At 38.4% G+C, this 19,504-nt stretch overlaps 2 protein-coding genes across 3 annotated transcripts; both read left to right on the top strand.

Annotated features, from left to right (window-relative positions):
• Positions 1 to 6,124: 6,124 nt before the first annotated feature.
• On the top strand, positions 6,125 to 13,408 carry LOC104424452 (putative cell division cycle ATPase). 2 transcript variants are annotated; one of them, XM_010036880.3, is made up of 16 exons: positions 6,125 to 6,708; positions 7,886 to 8,007; positions 8,089 to 8,177; positions 8,258 to 8,293; positions 8,502 to 8,595; positions 8,765 to 8,804; positions 8,957 to 9,057; positions 9,498 to 9,562; positions 9,926 to 10,422; positions 10,529 to 10,616; positions 10,719 to 10,850; positions 11,344 to 11,912; positions 12,030 to 12,165; positions 12,280 to 12,348; positions 12,459 to 12,599; positions 12,761 to 13,408. In XM_010036880.3, exons 1-16 carry the CDS (start codon positions 6,488 to 6,490, stop codon positions 12,872 to 12,874), a joined length of 2,514 nt encoding a protein of 837 aa, XP_010035182.2. In that variant the 5' UTR covers positions 6,125 to 6,487; the 3' UTR covers positions 12,875 to 13,408. The 2 variants fall into 2 exon arrangements, with proteins under 2 accessions (XP_010035182.2, XP_010035181.2); XM_010036879.3 differs by having other exon boundaries at positions 9,495 to 9,562.
• Positions 13,409 to 14,734: 1,326 nt separating this feature from the next.
• Positions 14,735 to 17,463, top strand: LOC104424451 (F-box protein At5g52880). Its single transcript, XM_010036878.3, has 6 exons — positions 14,735 to 14,988; positions 15,508 to 15,662; positions 15,741 to 15,828; positions 15,965 to 16,164; positions 16,482 to 16,624; positions 17,115 to 17,463. The coding sequence occupies exons 1-6, from the start codon at positions 14,774 to 14,776 to the stop codon at positions 17,229 to 17,231; spliced, it is 918 nt and encodes a 305-aa protein (XP_010035180.2). The 5' UTR covers positions 14,735 to 14,773; the 3' UTR covers positions 17,232 to 17,463.
• The last annotated feature ends 2,041 nt before the right edge of the window (positions 17,464 to 19,504 follow it).

Below are 19,504 nucleotides of genomic sequence, written 5' to 3'. Positions count from 1 at the left end.
TTTGGTGACGTGAATTATTATATGGTCAACATGTTAATTTTTTTCGACAAAAAAACATATTCATTGTGATTCAATGACTGAGGTTATTGTAACTTCTTTTATTATTATTCATCGTTTAAACTTAACATATTAAAAGCCAAACCAGCATATTAGTTTAACTTGAATTACTAGATGGGCAATATTGAACATGTTCATATAATTTAAAGACTAGATCAAGTCATTAGTTTAGGAACTGTATAGAACATATTAGGAGTTAAAAGACGACAATACAAAGGAGATCAAAATTTAGTAACTATTTGTAGCATCTTTCACCCCAAGCTCAAACTCTATTGTAGCAAAGGTTGGTGTCGTTGTATGAACCTTTTTCATCATGACCAGGTAGTTTTGATTTACAAGGATTGTTTAATGATTATTGAATGATTTGAGGAGTCATTAAGGTTTGACATCCGGGCCCACAACAACAAACGTCCAAAAAAAAAAGGAAAACCGGCCCCGTCACAACGAACGGCCAGAATTGGATGCGTGAGATGGCGGACAGGGGAGAGCTAATGATGTTGCCTTCTGGTGTTGGGATTCCGGTTCCTGTCCACATCCTCACTCGTCGGCACTTCCTCCAAATGGAAAGGTCTGAAAGAGTTTTGCGTAACATAACATCACTGTACTTGTCAATACATGAACATGAAATTTCCCCAATTACCCAAGTTTTAGACTGATGGGAGGAGATAAAAACACTAATATATAAAACAACAAATTAGAATAAGACCGTTCTCATGAAAGATTTGAATTTGTAACATATGTCTGAACTAGAAAAGTATTGTATAAACTTATTCTAAAGATATCATGAGATGAAGATCGACTGTTATGCGAGAAACTTCACGAAGTATGAGAGAATTTCATTACTCATTTATAACTATATATACTATTGATTTGACTTTGGAAAAAAGGTTTGATTTCCAAACCATAAGTATTTTTCCTCAGGATGATGAATTTTTTAAGAAAAATGAGGTTTTGAACTTTCCTAGGTGGGATGGTATGAGGGGTTCCCCTTCCTTTCCTTGGTTCTGGTTGGCTGGCAAAGGAGTTACTTAGCAGATCTGCAAAGGTGGCTGAGAAGCGAAAAAGAAACAGTGTTTCCTCTGCAGGACACAGGGAAAGGCGACTGTTTGTTGATGTGCAATTCGCAAAAAGCAAATTTGACTTGAACAGCATTTCAAAAGAACTTCCAACCTCAAAAGCTCGACAACGAGAGGGCAAGTTGTGGCGTCCTTTCCAACCATTTGTCGATACTCCTTCCTAGAGAAGTAAAAAGCTAATTGAAAATTGGAAAGAATTTGAAGAAGTTAATTGAGAAAATGGCAGGAAGTTCCGTGCATGCAAAGCCTTATGCCAACATTTCTTAGTGGTTATGTGCAGGCATGAAAGGATGTGTTTTGTGTAATATCAAAGTGCTTAAAAAAGGAGAGGAAAATAGCAAATAAATCTCATTAAAATTCATGCCCAAATCACCACAAAAAAAAAAAAAAAAAATCGAAAATCTCTGGTGTATAATGTAATCTTCCTTGCACATTATTTTTGTCCGAAAAGAAATATATCTCTTCTTCTCTATATATGAGGCAACAATGATTCTCAATTAAAAAGTGGTATTTAATCCTTATCTTTTCTGTACATGATTTAGTATCTCTCCCTTCTCCTTGTCAAGAACAATGCTTGAATCTTGTTCAACCATTTTCGATTGAATTATTGTGGGACATACCAGATTTATATAGATACATATATTTGTAAAGTTGGGTCAATTGGAATTTTATAGTAGCCAAACAGGAAAAATAGTACGGATTTTCTTTTTCAATGAATTCAGAAGGACAGAATGCCTAGTAAGGTCTGGCGTGGCATACTGGTAATAAAGTGGGTGGAAAGTTCTTGTGGCATTGCGTGTAATCCGCAAATCAAATCGAAAAAGTGGTCACAAAAGAAAGATTAAAAAGAAAAAAGGAGGAGGAGGAGGAGGAGGAGGTTTTCAGGTCTAAAAGGCCAAAACCATGTGATGCTGAGGCAGAAAAGGGCCTCGGGGACCAAAGCGAAGATGCCCTGTAATGCCCAAAGGAATCTTAATTTATCGATTTTTCATTCAAAAAAATTAAAGGAAATTATTAAAGAAATCCTTAAATAAATTTAAAAAAGAAAGATTCTCTAGACCGCCCCTCGTTCTGTTTGTCAGAGTCGTGTGGCCTTTTGATTGATAAGAGCACTTATCGCTCGCTCCCCGACTTTTAGGGAGGATTGGACCTTTTCACCGGAGTAAAAAAATTTAAAAATCGAGCTAACATCATGCGATTTAGACAAAAGCCACTGCTTTTAGGCACGCTGGCTTTTCGACTTTAATGTTGTTTTTTCGATGGTGGTAGGAGTACGATGCGTCAATCCCCCAGCTATTCTACCGACATCACGACAGTTGACATGGCGTGACACGATGTTGTGATGGTCCACGAGTTTTAGGATGTGTAATTATAGACGGAGAAAGTAATGATCACGCGCAAATTTACTAGGCGGTCATGCAATCTATTGATCTCGACGTAAGAGACAAACAATTGTGCCCACCATCTTGATTTTAAAATTTGGTAGGCACCAACTTATAGATTTTGTGTTGAATTTCTCATCTAATTCATCGAGAAAATTTAGCTGTTGTTCAATAGCATGTGCCCTAATTGTCCTAGGCACTATAGTCGGGAGGGGTGGATTTAATGGAACAAGTATCATTGCAATTTATCCCTAGTTTTGTGAGTTGACAAGAATGACACTTCGCATTTATTAATTATAGTTTGTAGGCACTAGATCGCTTTGCTTGGGCAAAATGTAAATTTATTGTCGACTAAGATCTCTTTCTCTCTTGACATGATTTTTTTTTAAATATTTATATAAAATTAATCGAATTTAGATGGGTTAAGTTCTAAATAAGAATTGGAAAAATGACACAAATCATCCATAAACTTCAATCCGTTGTGCAATACTATCGTTGGACTTTTAATTTGTTTAATGCGGTCCCTAAACTTAAGTTCAATGTGTAATATCATTCCTACATTTTAAATTTATCCAATGTGGTCCTTGAACTTTTCATATATGTTCAATAAATGTTCATTATTGTCCTTTGTTTAATTCAAATGAAGGGATAACATTGAATAATTATGAACCGCATTGAATAATTTTAAAGTTCAGAGACTAGATTATATGAACCAAATATTTATGGATCATATTGAAAAATTTAAAGTTAAGAAATTACATTGCACATGGAATCAAAATTCATAAATCATTTATGTCGTTTTCTATAGGAATTTGAAAAAGATGATACAAATAGTTCTTGAACTTGTTGTACATATTCAATTTAGTCCCAAGTGATGTCCTTCATTTAATTCAAATTAAGGGACAATAATGAATATTTATGGATCGAATTGAAAAAATCAAAAATTTAGAAACGACGTTGCACATGGCATCAAAATCAGAGACCGTTTATGTCATTTTCCACAATAATTTGGGAAAATGATAAAAATGGTTTATGAAGTTTGACCTTATGTGCAATGCGATTTATTAACTTTTAATATGTTCAATGTAATTATTGAGTTTTATCCTAATGTGCCATATCGTTCCCGAACTTTTAAATTGTTTAATATGGTCCATGAACTTTTGATATATGTTCAATTTGGTTGAAAATGTTCAATGTCGTCCTTAAATTTGAATTAGTAGAAGGATAATATTAAATATTTGTATATAATTCATCGACTAATTTGAACATGTACTAAAAATCAAGGGCTCACATCAAATAAATTAAAATTTTAGAGATCGTATTGCATATTGAACAAAAGTTCATGAACTATAGAAATCACATTACACATTTTGTCAAATTTTGGGGACTATTTACATTATTATCCTTAAGAATTTTATGTGTTGATTTATCACCTTTGCCTTTCAAGACAAGCCCAATACTAAGCAAACAATGCGCACTATGGCCACGATCACCTCTGGCTTGGAAGAGTGTGGAAGTCGTACGATATATTATGATATTCACCTTACAATTCTTGATCCACCTCGCAGTTATAATAATAATCAAAACATCCGAGATAGTTCTTGATTTTAAATGTACATCTGGAATTTTCACGAAATTCGATGGTAACTTAAATAATTTAAGGATCGTATTTAACACAAATGACACAAGCAAAATATATATAAATATTAGTTTAGAAAATTCAGTCATCACGCATTTCAGAATCCAAACCATGTTCCTTTCAATTTGAGGAATTTTTCTTTTCTATGATTTATATCCGATTGACTCGGATGTTTAAAAGATCATCCACTCGTGAACTTTGGAAAAGTTCCAAATGTCATTCTATCCACGCACTCGAGTGCTCCGATTGCCCACTCCGCACACATGCACATACGTTATAAGATAATGTTATTGCTCGAGCCTTTTTAAAAGTAAAACAAAGGAGGTCCCAAAAGGCATCGACAGTAGTTTGGTGAGATCTTTTTACCTGTTCATTAGATTGTCTTCCTGATTTTTGACATAATTACTTTATAAAGGCTCGTTTCTCAGCGCGGTAAAAATTTAAAAAAAAAAAGCTCTTTTTGAAAATATCAAAAGGTTTTGACCGAAAAGAGAAAAAGAAATATCAAAAGGCAAATTCAGCTTTTTAAAGACAATGCTCTACTTTTGCCCTTCAAAATAAACAAATATAAATACATATTTATATCTATTTATACATACCTGCATATTCATTCTTTTTTGGACCTATGCACATGCATGACTTTTAACTTTTTTATTATTTCGTAAAATGGCAATTATATGCAATACGCATGAGTTTACTTGGGTTGGAAGTATAGTGAGCGTGGGGAGAAATATTAGCCGCCACTTTCTATTGGGTTGGGGGTGCATGCTGCGTCATGGGGTGGCGGCCCACGGAACGTGGAAAGTGAGTGCTGAAAAAGAGGAGAAAGGAAAAAGGAAATTATATTAAAAAAAAAACAGAGAAATTTTTAGCTTTTGATGGGTCTCCCATGTGCGACCCAAAAAAAAAAAAAAAAGTTAAAAGGGACGAGAAAAAGTGACTACCAAATAGAAAAAAGCTTGAGGTGATTGATTGATGGGAAATAAGCCAAGTCAAGCAGACATTGTAAAGACGTTCATATTGTAGGCGGAAATTACTCGGCAATTGCGATCTCCGGAGATGCCGATGTGCCATTTGGTAAAAAGGCGGTGGAAAACAGCAACTTGCGTCGGTGACCCTCCCTAAGGGTTACCATGGAAATCCTACTCAGCAGTCAATCATTCGTTTCCAACCATAATCACAACTCGTGGGATTAGAGCAAGAATTATCATATATCATGGTATGTGCGGATCTATGTCATAGACGCATCGGGCTTTGTAAGGTCAAGAAGCAATTGGGAAATTCAATCCTTTGACCTGGGATTCACTTCATAATAATTCATACACTACTAACTAAGCTAACCATTGTGATAGAGGAAAAAAGCGAACGGTTACAACCAATGCATGATCAGCCAATGAGATATTTAGAAAATGCAGTAAAAAAATTAATATCGGATCAAATTTCTTTCGTTATGTTAGGAAATGTGATGAATTCTTTTTAATTTTAGATGAAAAACGTACCCAAACCTCAAATAATATATTTCAATCCACTTTGACATTTCCAGCATCGAATCCATTTTTCCCATAAAATTTCGATCTAAATCAAACCCAACACACACACAAACGAGAATTCGATATGCAATACTTGATCGTCAAGACAATCGTACATTAGGACCGACCATCTGGATACTGGTCAGCAGGATATTCTTCCATGGCCTCAGCACTTTAAAGGGAAAAAAAAATCGCAAGAGGAAAGTAAAAGGCAGAAAGGGAAAAACAGGAGCAAGGAGGAAGGAGAAAAACAGGGAGAAGAGGTGACCGGTCAGTCAAAAAGAGGGGGAGAGAGAGAGTGTGCGTGAGGAAAGAAAGAAAGAAAAGAAAAGAAAAAAAAATAAAATGAAAGTACCCCCCCGGCGGCACTCAATTCCAGCCAATCACAGATCACTATAAATAGTCTTGCTCCCCCTTCCCCACCGAAGTCCTCCATTTTTACCTGCCAACCAAACCCGTCTTCATGCTCTGTACGTTTTCTTCGGACATATATACCCAACAGCACAACCCCACCCCCATCTCTCTCTCTCTCTCTCCTCTTCCTTGTCTGAAAATAACAGGAAACGCAGAAAAACATTCATTGCATTCCGCAGCAACCAATCACTCCTTCCCTCCCTCCCTCTCTCTCTCTCTTTCGGATTCCTTGAATCGCTCCGTGCATATACTTGTCCCGCCTCTCGTCCTTCGTTTTCCCGTTCCGAGATTGTCTTGTTGTTGCTGTGTCTTTTCTTTTGAAGGCCAGGAAAGGCTTTTGGAGAGGGCGTGTGGTCTGTCGGTTTTTTCTTCTCCTGATCGGGCGGCGGCATGGAACAGAAGAACGTGTTGCTGTCGGCCCTCAGCGTGGGGCTCGGCGTCGGCGTCGGCCTCGGGCTGGCCTCCGGGCAGACGGTTAGCCGGTGGGTCGGCGGGGGGAACTGCCCGGCCGGCGAGGTGACGGCGGAGAAGATCGAGCAGGAGTTGCTGAGGCAGATCGTCGACGGCAGGGAAAGCACCGTTAAGTTCGATGAGTTCCCCTATTATTTAAGGTAATAACATTGCTTCCGCATTTTTATTATTATTTTATTTTATTTTTTGGTTTTCTCTGCAACTCGGTGCCCGGAGCTGCTCGGCGTGGTTTTCATGGATGGTGGTACGTAAATCGCGCCGTCCGTGGGGTTGATGCTGCTGTTTTCGGATACTCGTTCGAGATCTGTCGCCGCCGGACCAAGAACTGCTTAACCCACCCGTGTTGAAATTAAATTCCACTAATAATTCGAAACGGTTTAATTTAATCTATCTTGGATCTTTAATGGTGGTTTAACTTGACGTGTTGGTCCGGTGGAGAAATAGGCTTTTTCTTGTGGTATTCGATGTGAAAATGACGTTGGATTTCTTTCCTCTTTTTTCTGGGTCTTGTTAATGATGCTTTTCTTCCATCGGATGCTTACCCACATGAAAATGTCCTTCTCTTGATCACGTGAAATGGAATGCCCTTCTTATCTTAATTTAGATGATTATAGTTTTGGGTCTATATCCGGAGAAATCTGCATTTAATGCGGCTTTTGTCAAACTGGTGTCCTGTTCATCTGTTGTAATTTCAAGATTAGCGTCATTTGTATTTTAGGCATAGCATAGTGACATAAAACATATTTGCTTTTACTATTTCGAGAGCATCATCGAGCTAAGAGTTAAAAAGAGCATTAGTTCCTGCAGAATTGTTGTCTTAAATAGTGGACGGAAGATACGGTTTTTGATCTTAATGATTTACTGAAGGTGATGAAGCATTGGTTTGATTACGTTTGATCTTGATGGCCAATGTCTTTTCATAATTATAGTACACAGCTTTTTATGGGGTCCAAGGATTTTCGGTGTTTGATACTGCTTTGATATTTTTTTGGAGGTACTTTAACCCTTTGCCTTCCTTAGAATTGTCTTTCCTTCTTCGCCGTTGAATATGAGAGATTTGTTGCAATTCTGATGGAAGACACCCTGACTTGCAGTCTTGCTTTACTTGTCAACCGTGTTTCCCTTCTGAGATTACTAATGCATTGACTTTGCCTTTTTGCCTTATATGCTTTTGAAAAGAATAGAGCCTCCATGCCTTCATTTGGTCAGAGTTGTCGCATAACTCTGAATTTGTGATTTGTTAATGCATTTGGCAGATGCACAGTTTTCCATCAATATCATTTTAATGATTACAATGCTGTGTTCATGATATTACAGTGAGCAAACTCGGGCGTTATTGACCAGTGCTGCCTATGTGCATCTGAAGCATTCCGACCTCTCTAAGCATGCACGAAACCTTTCGCCTGCTAGTAGGACTATTCTGCTCAGCGGACCAGCTGGTAAGTTCTCCAGTATTACATGTCTCTTTTGAAGTACCTGGTTCTTCGACATGACCTGGCATAATTTATAATCTTTTGCAGAGCTTTACCAGCAAATGCTTGCCAAGGCTTTGTCTCATTTCTTTGAATCAAAGTTGCTGCTATTGGATGTTACTGAATTTTCACTGAAGGTGACTGAACGCATCAGTGATCTTACTTTTACAGACTCTTAGCTTCATCATGCTGACGTGTTTAAAATTCCTTTTAACAGATGCAGAATAAATATGGCATCACAAACAAAGAACTGGTAAGAAATAGTTATATGTAACACAGTCTAGTACATTAAACTCTTTGGTTATCTATGTGTATGAATGGAGTTGAGTGAATGAGAATTAATTGAGCGAACTCATGAACCGAAGCCTCTGTTCGGAGAAATTGGCCCCTTTTGTTGCTATATTCTTAAAAATGTTTAGTGTCAAAATTTTATGTGCATCTGAATTTTTTTTATTCTTCAGTCTTTCAAGAGGTCCATATCAGAGGCGACATTCGACAGAATGTCGAGTTTGCTTAGTTCCTTTTCAGGTGCTCCACCAAGAGATCAAAAAAGAGGTATGACCAGACAACCTTCATTTGAAAGACATACTTAAATAAGCTTGGAACTTCTTGGACAGAGTTTACCAGATTATTGAGCTAGCCATCCTTTGACAAATCTACTCATCATGCAGTCTTCTTTCACTTGTTTTTTGTCGTTCTACTCTAATCAATGATTTTAATGCAGGCATGAGCAGGCAAAGCAGTAGTACAGACATCAGATCGAGGTAACAAAATCAAGATATTTAGGCAATTAACCTGGCTCCTTCAGTTCTGACTATAATTTTTGAAATGCTATTCAAAGCTCTGTGTCTTGGTTATGCATAATCTTCTTGTTCTTTTCTGCCCTAATAAATGCTTTGCATACTTTTCTGCTTAGGGCAATGGAAGAGTCAAGTAATCCTCCCAAGCATCGCAGGAATGCATCGGCAATGTCTGATACGAGTAGTGTATACTCTGAGGGCACTCCTATCAATTCAGGTTAGACTTGGATCTCTTTGTAATGTGCTTGATTCTTTAGCAAGAGACAGTTCTTGGGTTGACCACTAATGAATGCATATATGCCTGATTTGGATACGTGTTCCAAAGTCGGTTAAATGATGGACCTTATGTGTCACTTTGTTCCTCAATATAATGAAGTTGATTATATAGTTAATGTCATGATAGACTAAGCATTAAAGCTATACTTGTTAATGCAAGTGACTGGGACTGTTGTAGTTTCTCCTCTGCAGGCCTGCATCATGAAAAACTTGAACTTTGAGAAGATTTTAAAATAGTTATCAGTGTTATTTTAGCAGATTTGTCCTCTCTCTTTTTCTTTTTCTTTTTTTGTTTTTCCTTTTCCAGTGCCATCAGTTAGCCTCTCCAGGGAAAACATTTATTTCTTTGTTGTTCTCATGAGCAATTTTTTTCACTGGCAGGACCTCCAAAGCGCTTGGGCAAGTTGTGTTTTGATGAGAGAGTATTTCTGCAATCACTTTACAAGGTACAGTTGTCATGGTTTTTTTTTTTTTTTTGGTAACCGAGGACTCCACCATGGGCCCCCTGTGCCCGGACGGCACCGAAGGGCTGAGCCCCTACATCTCGGGAGAGATTAGCACGGGACCCCAACACCATGGCCTCCCACTTACAACGCTAGCAACTGCGGGTTTCGAACTCTCAAAACCCGCAGTACAGTTGTCATGGTTCTTTAATGTTAAAGTCAAAATTTCTTATCCCCAGTGTTTTCATGTCCACGAACTTGATGTAGTGACTTTTCTAGGTTGCTTGAAGTCTTTTTGCTAACAATGACAGCAGCTCCTATATTTCTTAGGGTTATTGACAGAAACGCTATTATTTTTGTTTATAGGTTTTGGTTTCGGTATCAGAAACCGCTCCTATCATTCTGTACCTCAGAGATGCGGAGAAGCTTCTTCTCCAGTCAGACCGGTTGCAGAAGCTGTTCCATAAGATGGTGCAGAAGCTGTCAGGAGCAGTTCTAATACTTGGTTCTCGTAAGCTGGACACAGATGATGACTATAGAGAAGTTGATGAGAGGCTCAGTCTTTTGTTCCCCTACAACATTGAAATCCGGCCACCTGAAGATGAGACTAATCTTGTCAGCTGGAAAGCTCAATTGGAAGAGGATATGAAGATGCTTCAGGTCCAGGATAACAAGAACCACATTGCTGAGGTTCTAGCAGAAAATGATATCATCTGCGATGATCTGGGATCAATCTGCCATTCAGACACGATGGTCCTAGGCAATTATATTGAAGAGATTGTGGTCTCTGCCTTATCGTACCATCTTATGAATAACAAGGAACCAGAATACCGTAATGGGAAGCTTGTCATATCTTCCGAGAGGTCTCTATTCTCTTTGATTAATTTTAGGAGCAATCACCTAACCCTCTCTCTCTCGATGTTTGTTGGAATTTTGTTACCAAATCTTCCTTTTTTTTTTCTTTTGCAGTTTGTCCCATGGGTTAAATATATTTGAGGAGGGCAAAAGTGGTGACAAACACTCTCTAAAGCTGGAGCAAAATTCTGAATCTTCAAAGGTTGGCCTAACTTTTGGTACCGCAAATTTCTAAACTGGGCAAAGGAGACCCAATCCTTACACCTACATGGTTTATTCAATCATGTTACCTTTTTCTTTTCAGGAAAAGGAAGGAGAAGCAATTAGCGCAAAAACTGATTCAAAGCCTGATAATTCTGGACCTGAAACCAAGAGTGACACGGAAAAGTCAGCTTCTACAGCAAAGAAGGACGTAGATAATCCATCGAAAGCACCGGTAAGTCTGAATTACGGAGATAACTATAAAATGAGGACGATATGTTTGGAGTTAGGTCTTAGATTTGATCTTCTAAGGGCATTCCATCATAAGACTGAGAGCATTCACAAAATAAGGACTATTAAGCTTTTTCAGGTTTCAGCAGTCGTTATTTTTTGCTGGTGGCTAAGTAGCCATTTTGTCAAAGAGTATAAAAGAATAATTGGTTCTTCAATTCTACCTGGGAAGTAGCCCATTTGCAGCTTTATTTTGCCTCATATGACTAAAAATGTGGTCTGCTCAAATGGCGTTGTCTCAAAGTGTTCACTAATTCGTTACATCAATGCATTAAGGTAGTTTTTGGGAGATTCTATATCGATTTCTCTATGAAACCAAGATGGGTACCATAATTTTATCTCACTATGTGCTTGAAGTGGGCAATTAATATGCACCACTGGCAGTTATACATGCTGACATATATAAGTAACTGAGCGGGAATTATTATTTTTAACAGGAAGTTCCCCCTGATAATGAATTTGAGAAGCGGATAAGGCCTGAGGTTATTCCAGCAAATGAAATTGGAGTAACATTTGCTGACATTGGTGCTATGGATGAGACTAAGGAATCGCTTCAAGAGTTAGTCATGCTCCCACTCCGAAGGCCAGACCTCTTCAAAGGTGGGCTTCTTAAGCCTTGCAGAGGTATACTGCTTTTTGGGCCCCCTGGTACTGGCAAGACGATGCTGGCAAAGGCCATTGCAAATGAAGCTGGAGCAAGTTTTATCAATGTCTCCATGTCCACCATTACTTCAAAATGGTTCGGGGAAGATGAAAAGAATGTGCGAGCGCTTTTTACACTGGCAGCTAAGGTTTCGCCCACCATCATCTTTGTGGATGAGGTGGATAGCATGCTTGGGCAAAGGACTCGAGTTGGAGAGCATGAGGCTATGCGGAAGATTAAAAATGAATTCATGACGCATTGGGATGGTCTTTTGACAAAATCTGGCGAACGTATTTTGGTTCTTGCAGCAACCAATAGGCCTTTCGACCTTGATGAAGCTATTATCAGGCGGTTTGAGCGCAGGTACATTGCATTGTGTATAAATGCATGCCTGTACACCTTCTCATATAGGGTAAAATTTGTGTGTCAATATTGCTGAAATTCACAATTGTGAGATTGAATTGTTCATCATATGAGCAGGATTATGGTTGGTCTACCATCTATCGAGAGCAGGGAAATGATCCTGAAAACTCTTCTGGCAAAGGAGGTAGTGGCAGATCTGGATTATAAAGAGCTTGCAGCTATGACAGAAGGATACAGTGGAAGCGATCTTAAGGTTTGTCTATAATTATAAGTATAATCATAAGTACAGGAATGAATAATGAATTTTATCCTCTCAATTATTGGTTCCGACTGCTGATTACATCCTTCCATTGATTGCTGGAAACAGAATTTGTGTGTGACTGCAGCATATCGTCCTGTTAGAGATCTGATTCAGCAGGAAAGACAGAAAAGTCTGGTAAATTCTCTTTGCATGTCATCTGTTGGTGGTCATGCTTGATTTTGTCGATTGTTCTTGCAGTGACCGTCACAATGTCTCCTGAAATATCATTGAAAATATGCTTACAGGAAAAAAAGCGAAGAGCTAAAGAAGTTGAGAGCTCAGAAGAAGTCCCAGACACAAAGGAAGAAAAAGAAGAGAATAAAGACGAGGAAGCAATTGCTTTAAGGCCCTTGAGTATGGAAGACTTGAGGCAGGCAAAGAATCAGGTAACTGAATCTCTCTTTCCCATCTTCTAAGCTCCTTTGAAGCTGCAAGAGAGGTTTTCTTTTCTCAAACTTCTCTTGCAACAGTCATTGGGTAACTATGGAATGAGTTTAAAATTACATCCAATACAAAACATTATCCATTTCGGAAATGTGAAATGCAGGTCGCTGCAAGCTTTGCATCCGAAGGATCTGTGATGGCTGAACTTAAGCAGTGGAATGATCTGTACGGTGAAGGAGGTTCTCGGAAGAAGAAGCAGCTGACATACTTTCTTTAAGAGGGCAATAAGTGGAGGCTCGTCTAGGCATTCATGAGCATATTCTTTTCAAGGTTATGGTCTTGTGGATACACACAACCCGCCAGAGTTCGAGTCAAAAGTGATCCGATCCTGGGAGGAACAAGTTGGCAGTTAGTGCCATTACCACATGGAGGAATCCCGACTTTACCACATGGCTCATACCAGAATGTATTATAGTCGTCCTCAAAATGCGCTTTCCAGCCTGTGTACAGAATGATTTATAAGGGGTCCTCGGCTTGTCTCTGGCGATCAGGATGTCATTTGCAACTTTTCTCCTTGGCCTTAGGAATGTAGATTGTCCTGTTTGAGTAAATGGGGCTTCTTGTTTGAAAAAACAGCGTGGCGCTTGGGAATGCATATTTAGGGGTATGTTTGCAAGTGAATTATTAGTTTGTCAGCAGCATATGATTGATCAGCTCTTAGAACAGCATTAGTAGTTGTAGATTGTGTAAATCTTTTGAAACTTACAGTGGAATTATTTAGGTTGGCTTGATTGGTTTGTTTCATTTTCAAGCTCGTGGCATTAATTTTCTAGTCACTTGTAGGTTCACAGACTGTTATTTCTTCATGTTGCCTTGATCCGAGATCTAACCAGATGTGCATGAATGACAAAGAAGTATCATAAAGCAGCAGTTCTACTGATAATTTCTTGTCTAGGAAACCGCGCAGGGACTAAAGAGGAACATTCTGTAATAAGATAAAAGTGCTAACAGACGAGAATAATTTATACTAATTGTCACCAAAGTACTGCAAAATTATTAGATTGTGAGGAAAGGTGGTATGGTTCAGTCCGTGAGTCCATGTTTTCTTCTTAGGAAGTTACTATTCTAGTTGAGGTTCTTAATTGAAGTTACTAACTTTTTTCTTTTCTTTTTCTTTTTTTTTGTCACGAAAGAGTTTCATTCATATCTGTGGTAAAATAGGGGAGTCCACAAAGGAGGCTTGAAAACATAACAAATTCAAGAAGGCATTAAAGGTAGATTACCCGATTTTGTGGAAGGATTATTCCCTTTTAGGCTTTAGCAATCTATTCACTAACCTATTGGACTCATTAAATCAATGAATTAGGTGAATATCTGAAAATTAGACCGATAAACCACGGCACTCGGTGATAAGGACTCGCACTTTTCATGGGGTCTAATCTGTGCTTTGCGAAGCACTTATCGAATTAGAACAATCTGAAACATTCTCAATAATTCTGAACGTCCCTACTAAAAAAAGCCTGGTTTCTCTCTCTCGTTCTCCTCTTTCTCCCTTTTGCTAAGGAGCACAGTCAAACCTCTCAAGATGGGCAAGGGACATCCCCTGCTTGTTGAACTAGTGATGGAGAGATTCCTTTCTTTCGGTTGAAGATGGAGAGATGTTTTCAAGACACGTCTAGATTACAACATTTCCCCTATCTAGTACATGCAATTATTTGTTTTAAAATTTCATATATATATATATATATATATATATATATATATATATTATGTCTTAAGATATGATGATTGATTTAGATGAAAAAGAATGCTGTTTTGACCTTACCAAATTTTTTTTTACCTTACCAACAAAAAAAAAGAAAAAAGAATGCTGTTTTGCCATCATTTCTCATTTTATGGATACCCTTCCCATTTTGAGGTTCAATTCAATATGTCTTCCCCTTATGTCTGGTGTTACGGGTCTCTCGGAACATTCCAAATTTAACAAAACCGGACTGAAAATTGAACCGGGTATACAGTTGAACCGACCTCGATGGAAAACCGGCGAAAGACCGGCCCTAATATCGAACCCGGTCCGACCGACCTGATTAGCAGCAGCGAACCTATTTAAAGCGGCCGCGACGGCTCGTTCCCGGCGGGATCCTCCGAAAACCGTCGAGAGAAATTCATTTCTCGAATGTCCCGGAGCGACGGAGGAAGAAGAACGATGTCCACCGCCGCCGAGAGGTACCGGAAGCTGGGCTTGAGAGGGTCTTTGGCCACCGTCCACCGGTACCCGATCGCCTGCAAGGAGCTGAGCTTCATCCTCAGGGCCGCCTACCACAAGCTCCCCAAGAATCTCAAGTCCGTCGTCCTCGACGACGCCCTCGCCGCCTTTCGTCTCCTTCCCGAGTGAGTCGTCCTCCGCTAGGTGCTCTGGCTCGGCATACGATGATATTGATGTCTGCCGTCGAATGCGATTTCTCGATCGGTCTCGTTGTTTCCGGTGTCGAGAATCGATTGAATCGCTTCAGAGGTTAGGGAAGCCAAATTGGTCGTGTGCGTGTGGCTTTGCCGTATGCCGTTCGATATCTGGAATGGCCTCACGTTTTATGCGAAGCATGGCGATTTCCGACTGCTGATGAACATCGGATACGGCCATCGTGTTAGGGTTTCGGAGTTCACTTACCTGAATTGAGGAATAAGAAAGTTCTCTCGCCTTCGATTATTAAATTTCATTTTGTTCGATGAACTCACCTGTAGTTCTTAAAATTTAGATGAAGAATTTAATGGCTAACTCCACGCCTGCATATCTGACGTCAAGTCCAGTTTACTTATGCAAGAAGCGAGTATTTTGACATTCACGAAAAATATTTCCTTTTCATCAATTTTGAACGTTTGATTGCTGTGTTGTGATCAATTCCACAATAGAATGAAGACACAGAGTGCTGTTTCATCGGCTACTTTGCTTGCTCAGGCTGCGGATGCGGCCTTGCCAAAGCAGAAGAAAAATATGGTTCTGACAGAATTCAAGCATGCAAAAATTGCTCATAAGAAGCAGCGCAAAACACGCCAGGAAGATATCGGTAATTTCCATCTTGGTTTTGTATATTCTCCAATTCTTTTACTCAGAAAATAACTTAGTCAATTTCTCTGTGTTTCAGATTCTTCCCAGCTACCACAAGATGTTCTGCTGCATATCTTCAGTTTCCTAGATTTTCCATCTCTAATTGCTGCCATGCTTGTCTGCTGGTAAGGTTCTGTTCTGTTTGCCAATGCTCATTGAGTAAACACTATATTTGGAAAGTCCATTGCATTTCCTGTTGTTAGATTTCTCAGAAAGTACGATTTTGCTTCTTAATCTTCTCTTTGGATCTTCTAATTGAAGGTCATGGAATTATGCGGCAAGTGATAACTCTCTCTGGCAGACTTATTATACAAGAGTTTTTCCTCGCGCCGATAATAGTTTGAAAATCAAGCACCAGCAAAATAGATCACTGTTCGATGATCAGCAAGATACACCTACACCTGAGGAAACAGCTATGCCATATATTGACTGGAGGGAAGCCTTTAAAAGATCATATATAGGTATACCTGTTCTGCTAGCTTATGAAGTTCAAATGCACATGCATTAGATGCATTTTGTTTGTTTAATGTGGTGGTGGGTACATTGTGTTGAAATTTTTTCTGTGGAAAAGGAATATTTTGCATGCTTCAAGCTCTGTGTGAACCTGATACCGTAATGATTTTGTTCCTTTGTAATATTATCTAATTGCCGCAAATAAACTCAACCCACAGCTTATGGATTGGATTGCATGCAACGAGTATTTTGAGCTTTGCCACCTGATTTGGAAACTTGCTGACCTTTCGTGCCCTTCTCACTTTTTATTATGGAATGTATGCAGCCAATTCAAGGAGGAAAATAATCTTTGACAGAGGATATTGTAGGCACTGCAAGACTATCGTTTGGCTCAATGGTATAAATTGCTCAAACCATGGGGGAGCTAAATCGAGCAATAATGAAATTAAGCCTGTGTCACCCCAACAGGTAACTCTTCCATAGACATTCTTCTGCATCGAGTTGTTTCTCAATTTTCTGACATATTCCGAGCCTTGCGTCTCCTTTGATGTCTCACTACCCATAATTTTACCTGTTAAAATATTTGCTCCTCCTTATGACTGAAGATGCACCATTCTAACTTTGATGATATGTGTGCATAGAATAGCTTGGGTATTAGTTCCTGTTGTCCTGCACCCCTACGTCTGTCGCCAAAATGAAAAGAACGTAATGGACAAAAGATAAATGGGAAAGTTTCTCTCGTGAATAAACTAAGCTGAGGTTTTCCTTGAAAGTGAGTCTCTGAAAGAGATTTTGCACTATCAGCTATATAGGCTTTGGTGGGGATGACCTCTAACGATTAGTTAGTAATGTATTGGTCTTGCTTCCAGAGTCTTTTTAACTTTTTGCTCTTACATCTATACTATAGTATGAACTATGACGACGGAGATGCTAAAGTCATGCGTACATCTTCTTTCAGGTGGTTGATTATCTGCTCGGTGATTTTTGTTCTTCGGATAGTGATGATGGCGATAGTGATTCGGATGATCAGTCGGTCTCCAGGTTATGGGCCTATCCCAAAGCTACTCCATCCTAGAGTGTTGCGAAGACTATCAACAAGGACGAATCTCTCTCCTCATGGCCCCTGAAGTTATGCATCTCTGGATCGATCATCTGAGATTATGAAAACATTGGTTTTGTAGAAAAGAAAGCAGTTGGCATCAAAACGGAGCAGTTTTATGCTAAAATCTAGTCTTTCAAGCTCTGTAAAGAGACGCAAAAAGTCGTCATTGAGCTATATTGTGAATATATGAACATTTTACATCAAACTAGCAACTTGTTCATAATAAATAAATAGCTTTTAATATATATATATATATTTTTTTTTTGTTAGTCCTACTCTAAAATGGGAGGTTTATTCTAACACTTATTGGAGTGGGGACGATTTTTTGAGTTTCGACTTCCTGTACAGGAGGCAGACAAAAAATCTGAAAATAAGTGTTAGAATAGAATTAAGTAGGACCGAATATATAATAGAGGTGAGGATTCAAATCCCTTCAAAAGGGATTGGAGTGGGGACGATTATATATGTCGGTCTACTCAATTCCTAACACTTATTTTCAGATTTTTGTCTTGTGTGGAGTCAAACTCTGAAAAAATCGTCACACTCCACGGAATTTAATCCCTCACCCCCAAAGTTGGAACCTACTTACACAACCCTTGCTTAATAGCTTTTAATATTAAAGCAATGCAAAAGTGTATCTTCAATATATAACGTTTTCACGTGACTAATAAATTTCTATGGTAAAAAACCCAATACATTTACAATTTGCTTTTACAAAAAGTCTTGCGACTTCTTTATACTACGCTACTAATTATCAAATATTACCGGTAGGTAGTTAGGCCACTAATTTCATCTCGTATTGTAGACCATAGCAAAACACGTGCAGATATCTACTATCACAAAGTACCGTTGTTCTACATTAGCTGACGTCTTGAAAATAGCCGACACCACATTCAATCGATTGATATGCTGCCATAAGTACCATAGGATTGCCAGCTAATGACGTGTTGTCTTGCGATCGTTTCTGTTTCTTATATGAGAATTATCTAATCCTGTATTATCTAGTTTTATGTGATAGTGGTCAACCATGGTTATATTATGTACAACAATATTCCTTCGTAATAGTGATTATGATGTGTGCACAGGAGAAATAAATAGCATTGATGCATGATATACATTCTTCTTAAATGTTACATGAATTAGAGTTTCCCAACATTCGGATCAAAATTCCAAATTGTTGTCGAATTCACTCATGCCTGTGAATCGTTGCAATCTTTCGTTAAGCACATCCAATTAACTAATTCAAGGTCTACTCGAAAAATTAAAAAAGGATTGAAATCTTTTTAAAATTCTTTTGAAATTATCCCAAACAGGCTATATGTTAGCTTTATATTAGTTTGAATTGTACTATCGCTTTTTAATTTAGTGAATCGAGAATTGGAAGATAGATAGGCGCTAGAAAATATCACATAGAAACAAAGCTTTCATCTCGAATTATAACTGGTCTATGAAATGATAGATCTCATACTAATTTCAAATAAAGATTACTTCCTCACTTCATTGCAAATTGTAACGATCCGGCCCCATTATAAATCATCAGTACTTTAAAACGCGTCACACATATTAAAATGACTTAAATCTTATAAACTAGTCCCAGGACTCCGCCTTAAATGATGTAGGACATGAGACACGTCCTCACACTTGGGCCATCACACAAATATTTTTGTTGTTCAACCTATTTATTTTGATCTCCCGGCGTTGGATCACAACCTACAATCTACATGCCTGGACAACAACCTTTTATTATTTTACTTTTCTTGATTTTGGATTAACATTAGGGGGAATAATTCTATTTTAGGAGGATATTGGGTGTGGGTTATTTTGATCACCCGGCGTTGGATCCCATCCTCTTCATCATCAGTCAACTTACGGTTTTTTTTTTTTTTTTTTTTTTTTGGTTGGTAACTTAAGGTTGGAAAGTACAAGTAGAAGGGATCACTCATTCTCTCTCTCTCTCTCTCTGAATTGTGGAGATTTTTTTGAGCTTGGAAAGTACTTTTTGATAGAAATGAAGGCCCTACTTTGTGAGACTTATTGCGACTTTAATGATATTTTTGCCCTGCATGTGCATGGCCGACGTATTTTTCAATTTTTTTTTTTAGCTATCTTGTGTAACGTGCAAGTTGCCGTCTAACATGAACATAAAAGTACATCGGAATGCCTTTCTCTGAGCTAATCTAAAGACATGCTAATTCTATGAATATTCAACATCACTCTTTAATCCGATATGGAGTTGCCATACATAT

This window comes from Eucalyptus grandis, chromosome 11 (genome assembly GCF_016545825.1).
Source record: "Eucalyptus grandis isolate ANBG69807.140 chromosome 11, ASM1654582v1, whole genome shotgun sequence".
Lineage (NCBI taxonomy): Eukaryota > Viridiplantae > Streptophyta > Magnoliopsida > Myrtales > Myrtaceae > Eucalyptus > Eucalyptus grandis.
The sequence above is the reverse complement of the archived record's forward strand: the minus strand, read 5'-3'. Positions and strand labels throughout refer to the sequence as shown.